Source organism: Alligator mississippiensis, chromosome 9 (assembly GCF_030867095.1).
Source record: "Alligator mississippiensis isolate rAllMis1 chromosome 9, rAllMis1, whole genome shotgun sequence".
NCBI classification, from domain to species: domain Eukaryota; kingdom Metazoa; phylum Chordata; order Crocodylia; family Alligatoridae; genus Alligator; species Alligator mississippiensis.
The window spans coordinates 66,270,517-66,283,588 of NC_081832.1; the positions used below are offsets into that span (position 1 = coordinate 66,270,517).

Sequence of the window (13,072 nt, forward strand, 5' to 3'; positions counted from 1 at the left end):
AATCATGGAAATGTATCATCATCACTTGTGATTTCCCCAATGTGAGGAGGCAAATGCTCTCCTCCTCCAGCCAGCACCCTGTGCCTGCCCTAGGTACCTTCAGAGACTGCTGCTGCAGCTGCTGTCTTTCCCCACCCTTCCCCACCCCCAGTCAGCCCCTATGCCACCCCCACCACCCAGCTCCTAGCCCTGTGCTCTGGTGCAAGTGGGCAGGTGCACAAATGGAGCCTCATTTTGAAGCCCAGCTCATTTCCTCTACTCCTCCCATGCTCCCAGGGCTGGCAGAAGGAACTGTGGGGGTGGTTGCTGATGTGTGAGACCTTGCAGAAGCAGCTTCAGCAGCAGGAGTTGCCCTTGTCACCTGAGGTATACAAAATGAAAAGAACAGGGCACAGAAGGGTGAAGTCCTACCCCTCTTGCTTTTCTGTGGCACCAGTTCAATCACTGATTCTCAGACTGTTTAGCCTCCAGGCCCTGCCCACCCTGCCACCCCCCCTATCTTTTCTGAATCCAGATCTAGCTCAGTGATTTTCAGTAGGGGTGCCATGACATTCAGAAAAGTTAAGTCTTTTTTTGTTTTCTTAACAGTATATCTCAGCACTGGTATGATTTCATCTGGCAGGGGAATGGAATATGGTATAGGTTTTGGGGAAAAAAGAAGTGTGTGCGCATGCATGTATGTAAATAAGTAAGACTGAAGTGTACTAACAATTTTAATCCAGAAAAAAAAAAAGTGTGCCTGAGGCATCAAAAGTCTGGGAAACACTGTTGTAAGTATTACACTGTTTTGACATAGCTATCTTACAAGACTAGAGGCCAATGAGTGGACATCCTGTCTTTGTAGTGCTGAGCCTTAAACTCTGCATCAACAGATGTTTCTGAGCTACACAGAGGTTGTTTGTCTGCTTTTCACAACACTTTTCACCCAGGAAGTTTCCTAATTAAGCAATTATTTTCATTCTATCCCAAGTAAAGGGAAAAACAACATTTAAAAAGCCGATTGTGCCAAATTAGTAACAAGCTGTTTATACACCACATGGGAGCAATTCCTTGGAGATTATTCAAATAGCTGCCCATGCTTCCTGCCTTCCCTGCTTCCTGCACTATTTGCCTATGCAAGGGAACACAACTAACATTTGGGCAGCACTCTGTCACAGCTTTCTACCTCTGTGTAGAGGTGAAGGTCCTTTGCCTCAGTTACATGCTGTGAGCTGTCAGTGGTATGTCAGATGTGCTTGTATAGATCTGCTCAGGCTCTGAAGACAGAATAATCATTGGAATCTTTCTAAACAAACTGTCATCGTAGATTAGCCTGAGTCGGCAGAAGCATCAGTCTGCAGTTGCACCCACAGGGTCATACAGGATGTAAAAATCGGTATAAATGTAATCCAGGGGTGGAAAATTAAAATGGATTCAATACTAAATCCTTTGTATGTCCAAATTCTTAACCTTCTACTATGCTGCTGATAGCTCTCAAGGCCTTGTCATGTGGGACAATTAACATGCATTCAATTTAGAATACAGTAAGTGTTTCTATGCCCTATTAAAAGTCTGAATGTATTCTGAGCAGTTGCTTACTATCATCTTAGCCTATTCTGGACAGGGCTGGAGCTGCTAGACAGGGCTTGTGCTTGTGCAGCTGGAGCTGCTTGTGCCTCCCTCCCCATGACACTGACCCTGGCACCAGGTGCAGTAGTTCACATGCCCACCTCTGAGGATATGCAACCCTCACACCTTGAGCCTGCGCCTACCCCGCTGCCTGCCCTGCACTGCCCAGGCTGGGAGCACCTGCCCCGGCATGATATGCCAGGGCAAGATGGGTCTGCTACTGGCAGTAAGCAGAAGGTGACAAGGGGAGCTGAGCTGGGGAGACGGTGCTGCTCCCAGTGATAAGCGCAGATCCAAAAGCAGATCCACAACGCAAGCCAGGTTTCTGCTTCTGGCAGGCTTGAACCAGCCCTGGTATGGTGCCAGGGCTGGGACCAACAATCAGCTAAACTGGAATCAGAATCAGGAACTTGTATTACCTCCACAGAGCAGTTGAATGAGAGCTGAGCATATGTTATTTAATACAAACTAGAGATACTCCTCCCATGAAAAATCGTGACTTTGCTACAATGTGAGTTAATTTAGCACATTTTACTGCTTGAACATACAGGTACTTGTGTTTTAAGTGCAGTTAACACATCCTAAGCGTAACATGCAACATGGCCCTCAGTGATATAGACTTATCTGAGAGGCAACATGATTTTGTATCTACAGAAAAGAGCTGAAGCAAAGAACTATTTCAATGAAAGTGGAGGGTACTTGGCACCTCATGTTATTGGACACAAGCACCATGCACTTCAGCTTATTCAACATGTAGCTTTCTTTGTGAGACAGTGGAATGCAGATATTCTGACTAGCATGGTCTATTTTATCTATTTATTTTGAAGAAGATGCTTTTCAAACTCTGTAACCTACTCCCCACACTACATGACCCTACTGAGAACACATATGCTATGTGCTTTAAGTGCATTACAAACAATCATGCCAAGGCCAAAGCAACCTGAAAGGGCCTCCCTACAAGCAGACCAAAGGCAAATACGCTCCATTATCACCCATCTCAGACACTCTGAATGCTTGGCTAAGAAGCTCTCCCCACCCAAAACCCACCAAAAACCATGAAGACAGACCAGTTAAGCACATCTGGATATTGGTTTGTTTTAGAATTGCAGGTGATAGTTTTCAACCTCCTTTAAATAATGGCCATCGGACTCTCATTTTTTAATTAATCAAGTTTCACAACACCCATATGATGTCAGAAAATACTATTTCATTTTACCAATAGAGAAGTGAGGCACATGGAGTCTAACTGACTTATCCAAGGCACAAAACAGAAATTTGAACAACTCCTAACTACTGAACCAACCTTCTCTTGTGCCTAGGACCATGTACCTATTAAAAGCTAAGAAAGGGGCAACATTTAAAAGGGGCAGTGAAAGGGAGCTTAACTAAAGACAGCCATAAACCACCGCATTACCAGAACGTGCAATTTCAGCCTCTGAAAGAATAGCTTGAAGCCAGTAATCTACAGCTGGAGTCTCCCTATTATTATTAGTGACTTGTTCATGCATTTATCTCTGCCCTAGAAATCATGGATGAAATCCTAGCCCCACTGTAGTCAAGAGGATTTAATGACATATAAAGAACTGACAATGCATTTTTTCTCATACAAAATTACAGCTTGAACTAGTGAACAGAATCGTAATAAGTTTCTACCACTTCTGGAGACAAACTACCATATAAAAGGGCTGCTATGAGACAGATGAGTTTTGGTAATGGTCTCGTAATTTTCTTTTAACTAAAGGGAAGGGTTTTCTCTTACTGGCCATCTGAAGGAGATGGTTCATTGAATAATGTGCGTTTGGCCTGATAAAACAAGTTCTGTACAGTAATCAATTATAAATTCTGGAAAAAAATGAAAACCCCATTACCTTTTCATGGTTTTCTATTAAAATTTCAATCACTATATTCTGGAATTTGATGTCCATAATTGCTGCAACTGTTTCTTCTTGAGGTCGTAGGAGTGTTGGTCCAAATACCACACCCAGATTAGCAACGGTCATTAGGTTCTGTTTGTGGTTATTAGCGACTCTGTAAGGAAAAAGTAACAGGTTTTAGAAATCATTAGGAAACAAACCCCCATCCTGTTTCAAAGTCAGCACAAAGCCTGCTTACATTTTTAAAACTCCCAACAAGACCCTTCAAAGTTCAGCCACATGGAAAAGAGCAGATTTAACCAGTGTGTTACCAGTGTAATTTCAGCCTCAGTAACTTGACAGATACAGTGAAAACCAAATTGCCTCCACACTTCTCTGCCTCCTGAATCTCAAGTGGCTGAGAGTTGGAATCTGCAGGCTCATCTCAGGAAAACATTTTGAATCACTCATGTTTCAAATCTTTCCAAAGACAAATCACTGGAACTTTATATAGGCTAATTCTCTACCTCAATGACAGACCTCTAGGGCACCTATACGGAAGCACAGAGGCTGCTCCGATGCACTGGAATTCCAGCGCATCGGGGCAGACTCAGTTAATCAAGTCTGCGGCAGCATGGCAATTGCCGCAGCCTCCTGCATCTCGTGTATCAGCGTCCTCACACTTAAAAATGGTAGTGGGGGCACCTGATCTGAAGCTCATCGAACAAGCTTTAGTTCAAACACCCCGTTGCCATTTTTAAGCATGGGGATGCTGATACATGAGACGTGGTTGCGCCTTAATTAGAGCAGCTCTCAGAGCCACTAACTAAAGTGCTGCCCCCCAGCCCTCAGAGCATGTGTAAAAGTGCCACTACTATCCACATTTCAAGTCATTGTGGTTCATTTAGGCTCTTGCCTTCATCTAAGGTCAGTCCTGATCCAATCCGATCATAATGATTTGGAAAGTAAAGATTTTGCCATTAGCAACAGCCACTAATATAATTTCCGGTTAACTGAAATTTTCAAAGTAATTTAGTACTATTCAAACTTAGCCTCTTGCTGTTACCTACTGCTTCTGTCTCTCCCTGCTTATCAGCACCTCCAGTGTCCTGCAGCTGTCCCTGATGCTGGAAGCACCTCCTCAGAATTCAATGAAGACCAAAAACACTATGGGCTTAAATGCATTCCATGGAGAACTGCATTACTACTCTGGTGGCAACTTCTGCTACCCAAAACTTCAGTCGTTAAAGATAAAAATGCACGCAGAAAAAGGTAGCTGTAACTAATTATCATTTAACTAACAGCAATTATCCAATTCATAGCCAGATAAAATAGACAAATAAACAAATGTATGTAAGGTTGCAGACATATGTAATATATATAAAACAAATAATATATAATATACTGTATATAACAAAATGCAAAGCACACAATTTTTGAGTGCTCGATCTGTGATATTTAAAGAGATCTCATTTTCAGTGAGCACATTTTATGGAGGGGGAAAAAAAATCCAGCCCTCTTAAGGCATCTCAATTTTGAAACAAAACTGAAACACCTAAAAAAAAAAAATCACCAGTCATTTTAGAAACCCTTCACATATGAACTAAGGCATAATGCACTATTTTAAATTATGCATTTAATTAGTTAAGCCAATTAAAACATTATTTATGAAGATAATGTGAAAGGCAGTACATTCTCTCCCTCTGTCACTCACACACACACACACACACACACCCCCTCTTGAGCAATTCCCTAAAACTATCACAGAAAACCTAAACTTATGCACCAGGTAATTAAGTCCATACAGCTACCAATTGTCTGACTGCTGGCACTGTTGGTATAAGAATATAAAAACGTATTTATACCTAACAAAAGAAGATTATCAGCAAAAGTCACTCCGTGATGAGTTAGAAAGTGCCAGATGGAACACAAAAAGGACAGTAAATTGACTAAAGAGAGAGGCAATTCGTTACCTATATTTAGAGATGCTAATATAAACAGACAGCTAAATAAACATTTTAGGTACCAACATATGCCAGGTGTGTCTATAATGACATTTCTCTACACGGCTGAGATTGTATGGCCTGCTCTTTACCACGTGCACTGCTAAGGCATGGATCAAACCATTTAATCAGATATTCAGCTTAAATTCAGCCAGTGCTGGGTCACAGGCTGGACTTGCTCTGTTTAAATTCTGTATGTGAAAATTCTTCCACCGTATTATGCCACTGATTTATTTTGAGCTGCCTCTCAAGAGTTTCCTGACCTGAAGGGTTCCAGCAAGTGAATCACTTCAAAGTCCCTTCCTCCCTTGTTCTGCCCTCATCCCAAGAAGATGCTAGCACTGAGGGATTCTGGACTGTGCAAGAAGAGCATGACTAGCACCAGTCTTCAGGTAGACAAGAAATCTCATCCATGCTGAGAGTCAACTTCTCTACCTTCCTAGAGCACCACACAGGATGAAAGTCTCTGACACCAACCACCTTCCACCAAGACCTTCCTAGACTTAAAAGTCAAGAATTGGTTAAAAGGTTCAAAACACCCAAGTCCCATTGAAAGTTACTTTGGTGCCTCTGAAAATATCTCACTCTTAAGTATCACTTCTCTCAGTGTCAGGAAGCACTGAATATATTATTGCAGTTCTGCCCGTTTGAGAAATCTCTTCAATCAATGAACTAGTGTTATGGGAGCCATCAAGGCCTCAAGCTGCACCAGGAAAGGCTTAAGTTACCAAGATAAGAAACTGCAATTGTAGCATGCTGTTTCCCTTAGTATGTAGCACTGGGCTGAAAGAAGGGCAAGCCCACATTGGTTTAGCCCAGGGGCGGGCAATTATTTTGGCTGCAGGGCTGCTTACTGAGGTTTGGCAAGCTGTTGAAGGCCCCCTGGGTAGCCCTGCCCCTTGACGGGTGCCCTTCCCCCGGTCGCCATCTTCTGACTGGAAGTCCCACCCCCTAACCCTTGCCACCAGAAGTCCTTCCCCTTGCACCCAGAAGTACTGCTTTCAGCAAAGGCTTTTACCATCTCAGAACCAGAAAAATACCAAATTGTATTTTAAAACCTGAACATCTAAAACATTCATTAATTTGATTTCAAAAAATATTTTTATCCTGGTGTACATGTGTTTGCAGAGTATACAAAGAGGTAATTGTATATAATAGCTTAAAATTAAGCCTTATTCTTGTATATTGTGGGAGGGGGGGCGGATTGGTGTAGGGCAGGGTTTCTCAACTGGTGAGACGCATCCCACTGGTGGGACATGAAGGTCCTCTAGGTGGGACTCAGGTCACGGTGGTGAAACCAGAAGTGCCAGGGCAGGACTTCTGGTTTCGCTTTTGCACCCTTCGATCGGCTGGTGCCCTCCCACTCATCGACTGGTGGGATCAGGATTTTTTTTTGAGTAGGTGGGGCCTAAGGTGCAAAATGTTGAGAACCACTGGTGTAGGGGCTGTGGGTGTGAGAGGAGGAAGCATGTGGGTGTGTGTGTGTGTGGATATGCGGGATGTAGGTAGGTATAGGGTTTGTGGGGGACTGTGTGAGAGAGAGGGTGGCTGGGGTATAAGGGGATGCGGGCGTGGGGCTCTGCGTGTATGGCGGCGAGGAGGGGTGTGGGTGCATGTGTATGGTGGGGTGTGTCACTCACCCTACAAACACCCCCACCCCCCATGGCCCTGGGATAACGGCACGGCCCATGCTCCTGTGGTTTGGCAATGCAGCCAGGAGCCACATGGTGCTGGAGCAGTGCGGGGGCAGGAAGGTACGGAAATGGCTGGGGATGGGGCAGGGATGGGCTGCTGAGTCCTGGTGCCAGCTCCCCCTGGCTCCTATCATCTTTGACAGGCAGCCAGGAGCAGATAAATATTAATTTTCTAATTTTTTTAGGGGCCCCGCAGGCCAGGTAGAATAGCCTGGCATGCTGGATCCAGCTCACAGGCCATATTTTGCCTGCCCCTGGTTTAGCCAGTGGGGGAGTCTCTGTACACTGCAAGCGCTCTACAGACCAAAGCCAACACATGCAAGACTGACCAAGGAGATAATGCAACACAACCACTCCAGATGAGGGTCTCATATTTTAACAGAAACAAAGTATGTGTGTGTGTGTGTGTGTGTGTGTGTGGGGGGGGGGGGGGGGGGGGGGGGGGAGTTTTTACTGACCAAGAGCAACTCTCCATCTGAAATCAAAGTAGAGAAGAAAAGATCATTGCAATCTGACCATGGCAATGCTGAAGCTGGTAAGCAGATGCCTTTCATCCTCCATCTCTTTTCAGTTTACTCCTCTCCCAACTGTAAGGATATCGTCTTCCAACAGCCCTCACTTCCTATTTCTTTCTACATTTAAAGGGTTACAGAAACCAGAAAGGTTCAAAAGTTTCACCCTCCTCCTCCTCAGTTCAGCCACATGACAGGAGTGGGACATAATGGTATATTTAGCAATGGACAGCAATTGTCATTGGCAATCCCTTGATTCAAGGATGATCTTTACTACAGCTCATTGATGGACTTGGTGACTTAAAAGTCCAATCCTTGAGCCACAGACCTGTCTGTAGAAGTTGCAGATCTTTCTGCAGGGGAGAGTAGGATATAGGCTAGAATTTCTCTCTTTTTCCTTCTTCTGCACTCTCTTCTCATCTTTGAAGGCGAGACACTTTAGCACAAAACAGGCTGTCACTTGGTTGAGGTTGCAGCAACTTCGGAGTCAGTCAGCAGCCAACCCCTCCCAGGTCTTGATGTCAGCATCCATTTTCTTGACGTATGGGTTCAATGTGTCCTTGTAGCATTTCCTCTGACCACCATGAGCTCTCAGCCCATTACTAAGCTGGGAGTAGAGCTTTTGTTTTGAGAGTCAAAACTCAGGCATTTGCATACAATGTCCGGTCCAGCAAGACTGGCGATTGAAGATCACCAACTCAATGCTGCTAACAGTGGCTTCAGCAAGGATGCTGTTGTTTGTGCAGCAATCTTCCCATTTGATATGGAGGATTTTCTGAAGGCATCAATCTCTCCAGGCTCTTGCGATGACAGTAGGTCACCTACGTTCCATATCCACAGAGGAGAATGGGGATGACGACTGTGTTGTAGACCGGATTTTGGTGTCTTTCTGGTGATTGTAATTGTCCCAGGGGAGCGGGGCACCGGGAGACCCCCGCGGCGGCCAAGGGGTCTGCTTACCTCCTGCAGGGCCGGAAGACCCGAAGAAACTCCACGCGCCGGCGCTGCCGGTGCAGGCCATCAGCCGGGCGTTTATCCGGCTGAGCGGCGGGGCACACCGGCCGGGAGGAACAAAAGGCGGCCCCGCCGAAGCAGCGGGGCGGCTGGAGGGAGAGAGCAGGAGCGCGGAGCTCCAGCGAGCAGGGGACCAGCCGCCAACCGCGGAGTGCGGGACGCCGCCGGATAGAGGCGGAGCAGGCTGCGAGCAGCGCAGCGGAGAGCCCAGAGGGGCAGAGACAGGGGGAGAAGTCAGCCCCAGAGGCGGGGCAGCAGCCGGCGGGGAACTCACCACCCGAGGCAGCGGGAGGCGTAGCAGCTACCCTGAGAGCAGGGCCAGCTGTAGCCGGTATTGCGGAGCCGCCGGAGTGGGTAACGGCAGCCGAGACTATTGGGGGAGGCAGAGAGGACGGCTGCCTCCCAAGGAAGGAGGGATCAGGGCAGCACACTCCAACTGGGTGAGGCATACCCGGCCCGAAGACAGCCTGTAGGGGCTAGGGTGCCCGAGCCGAGAGAGAGGACGAGACGAGGACGGGTGAGAGGCCAGGACAGGAAGACCTGAGGTGGCGTATGGCCGGGGTGTAGGGGAGGACGGAGCCCCGAGAGTACCTGCGAAGAGGCGTGCCGGCACCAGGGGATACCCCAAGGGAAGACCCCCCACTGAGAGAGTCATCAAAGTCGTGGCAGGCGAGTTCTGGGGTCCCCCTTAAATACCAGCCGGGGTAAACCCTGGGGCGTACCAACGAAGCTCGGGGGCACAAGATCCCGAGCCCGGGCTAAGGCGGCGCGCGAGCTCCTAATCGAACGGAGGCAGGTACAGTGATGAATAAAGATTTGGCAAAGCAAGTTCCGAAAGGAAACACCTGTGCACCAGATCCTGTCCTGGATCTTTTCATCCATGTTCATTCTCTCAGAGAGGTGGCTACTAATGTAGGGGAAGTGCTTGACTACCTCCAGGGTTTTTCCCTCGATGGTAATTTGGGGAAGGTGGTCATATTCATGGCCTGGGGAGGGTGGATAGAGCACATTACTCTTCTCACTGTTGAGAGAGAGGCCCAGAGTTTAGTAGATTTCTCTGAAGAGATCCAGTGCAGTCTGGAAGCTCTGTGTGTGTGTGCAAGGATGGTACAGTTGTCAGTATACTGACTGTCAAGAATGGTTGTTTTGAGTGCTTTGGTTTTCAACTGAAAACATCCCAGATTGAAGAGTTCTCCATCCGTTTTGTATTTTATGTCAATTCTAAAAGGAAAGCAAACCAAAAAAAATGCAGCAGAGTTGGGGCAATGACATCCTTGCTTGACCCCAGGTTGCATAACACAGATCTGTCTCCAATCTGCTATACAGGATAGTCGCTGTCATCTGGTCATGAAAAAGCCTTAGGACCTGGATGTACTTTTTAAGACATGCAAATCTGGCCAGTACTTTCCACAAGGCTTTGCAATTGATGGAATCAAAGGCCTTAGTGAGGTCAATAAAGGCCATATAAAGGTCCTGGTGTTGTTCCCAACAATTTTTTTTGGACCTTGTGGACAACAAAGATCATTTCAATTAACCTGTGGGATGGTCTGAAAGCACATTGAGATTCTGGCTGGATTTCCTCAGCAAGATGGTTCAGGAGGATGCAGGCAAGCATTTTCCCTACTGTTGAAAGGATGGCGATACCTTAATAATTCTCACATACAGACATAGCTCCTTTCTTGAAAACAATCATGATGCTGGCATTTCTCAGGTCACCTAGGATCTCTTCATTGTTCCAAATTCATAGAATAAAATTTGTGTAGTCTCAGTACCAGTTCCTTGCCACCAGCCTTGTAGACTTCAGCAGGTACACCATCTAGTCCAATAGCCTTGTTGTTCCTGGTTTCCTTGATGGCATGCCAGACTTCTTCTAGGATAGGAGGGCTGACAAGGGATCCTTTTTCAGGGTGTTAGTGGATGGACTTGACAGTGGTATCAGCCGCAGTGGACTCATGGTTCAGGAGTACCTCAAAATGCTCTTTTCACGTGGCTTGGATAGATTCATTGTCTTTAAGGAGCATCAAGCCATCCTGCAATTGCAGTAAGGTAGGACTGCGGAAAGTTGGGCTATAGATGGTTTTTGTTGCCTGAAAAAAGCTATGCATGTCATGTTTATCAGCACAGAGCTGGATCTCTTTGGCTTTATCTTGTCACCACTAGTTTTTGTTTCCTAGATCCTCCTCTGAGCTTTGGCTTTCATGAGCTGACATCTTCTGCTGAGATGAGGTGTCATCTTGCCACATAGAATGAATCATTCTCTTCCGGTCAAGGTGAACTTGGATCTCAGTGTCACTCTCATTAAGACCGTCTTGGTGTCAACGGGTGGTATAGCCAATGCATTCAGCACAGACCTTATAAATGGTGGTTTTAAAACACTTCCAGAGTTCCTCAGTGTTGCCTTCCTCTGCAGACAGGGCAGGGAACTTTCCATGGAAACACTGTTGAAGATCCTTACCGACTTTCAGTTTTTGAAGACATTTGGTGTTGGCATGCCAGACTTCTTTTTCACATTGTGTTTGGCTGTTTTCAGTGTTTCAGAGAATGCTGGATGTTCGTAATTGATCTGACAAGACAGTGATCTGCCTAGCAGTCATTAGTTGCTCATATGGCTCACATGATATGGACACCTATTTGATCACAGGCTCTAACAAGAACATAGTTGAGGAGGTGCCAGTGCTTAGAGTGAGGAAATCTCCATGTGTTCTTGTATGTGTCACTCTGTGAAGATAGTATTCATGATGACAGGACCCTGCTCCATGCATTTGCTCAGGAGAAGGTTACCATTCAAGTTGGCTTTCCCTACCCCTTCCTTCCCAATGGTGATTCTCCAGAGTTCCAGGTCACATCCAATTCTGGCACTGAAGTCACTGAGGACAATTATCTTGTCCTCCTTGGGAGTAATGGTCAGAACATGGTCAAGGTTGGAGTAGAACTATATCAACATCATCATGGTGTATGCTTTGGGGCATACACACTGATGACGGTGGTGCACTAGGTGGTGCTGAACTTAAAATAGAGGGTCATAAGATGTTCAATTAATGCCCATAGGTAGCTCCATAATAGTTTCATAGTTTCATAGTAGCTAGGGTCAGGAGGGACCTGAACAGCTCATCTAGCCTGACCCCCTGCCACAGGCAGGAATGAATGCTGGGTTCACAAGACCCCAGACAGGTGATCGTCCAACCTCCTCTTGAATATGCCCAAGGTAGGGGCAAGGACCACTTCTCTGGGATGTTGGTTCCAGATTTTGGCCACCCTAACCATAAAATATTGCCTTCTGATCTCCAACCTAAACCTATTCTCCATCAGCTTATAAGACCATTGTTCCTCGTCACCCCAGGTGGTGCTGGGGAGAAAAGAGCTCTGCCTATTTGCTGCTGATCCCCTTGATGAGCTTGTTGGCAGCCACCAGGTCCGCCCTCAGCCTCCGCTTGCTGAGGCTGAACAGGTTCAGGTCCTTCAGTCTCTCCTCGTAGGGCCTTTCCTGCTGCCCTCTCAACCAAGCGGGTGGCCCTCCTCTGAACCCTCTCCAGGCTGGCCACATCCCTTTTGAAGTTGACTGATGAGCTGATTCTTGAAGGCGAAGCCAATGCCATGAAAGCATCTGTCCTGGGGTGGTTTCCCCTTCCAAAAGAAGGTATATCCTCCACCCTCTTCCCTCAGCTGACCCTCATCCAATTTTGTCTTGCTCAGAGCTGCAATCTTGATGTATCTCACTAGTTCCCTGGCAATGATGGCAGTTCATCTTTCTGGTTGTTTATCATCTTGGTTATCCATCAAGATGGAAATGTTCCATGTTGTGAAAATCGCCATCTTCCAATTATGCGTTTTTGACTGCAGAGCATAAAGCAGCAAGAGAAGCAGCCACTTTCTTCTCAATGTCACTTCAAGAAGTGAACTCAGTGCACCATGTACAATAGGAAAGTATTAGGAAACCATGTACTGTTCTACTCTCTTTTACTCCATGAAGGATGAAGAAGACTAGAGGCATAATGACTTCAGAAAGGAGAAAAAATTTAATTAAATTCTGCTCAGGAACTTTTCATATTCCACGGAGGTATAGGCATGGCTACCTACTGGCTGAAGGAGTTGCCACTAGTCTCTTCAGCATGGGATTCCTGCCTTGCCTCGTCTCTCCTCTCCACACCACAAGGCCTTACGGGCTGCATTTTTTCACTCTCTTTCACACTGGGGGCTTTCTTTAATCCCATCCTCTCTCTCAGCCACCATTTCCTTGTCCACAAGAGAACATGCTTTATACCTTTATCTTTTCTCTCCTACAGATACCGTTTACACCACTATCTTCCCACTTACAAGTCTCTCCTTTTTTTCTGTCCCCTCACTTACATGGAACCTCTTTGGTAATACTGATTTGCCTCACTTTTACT

General features: G+C 46.2%; 1 protein-coding gene across 1 annotated transcript in view; it reads right to left on the bottom strand.

The window, feature by feature from the left end:
* Window positions 1-13,072, bottom strand: part of ARHGAP26 (Rho GTPase activating protein 26) — a 343,672-nt gene that overhangs the window by 114,029 nt on the left and 216,571 nt on the right. Inside the window, exon 18 of the mRNA XM_014597613.3 lies at window positions 3,477-3,636. Coding sequence (XP_014453099.1) covers window positions 3,477-3,636 — 160 coding nt within the window. The remainder of the gene's footprint in view (window positions 1-3,476; window positions 3,637-13,072) is intronic.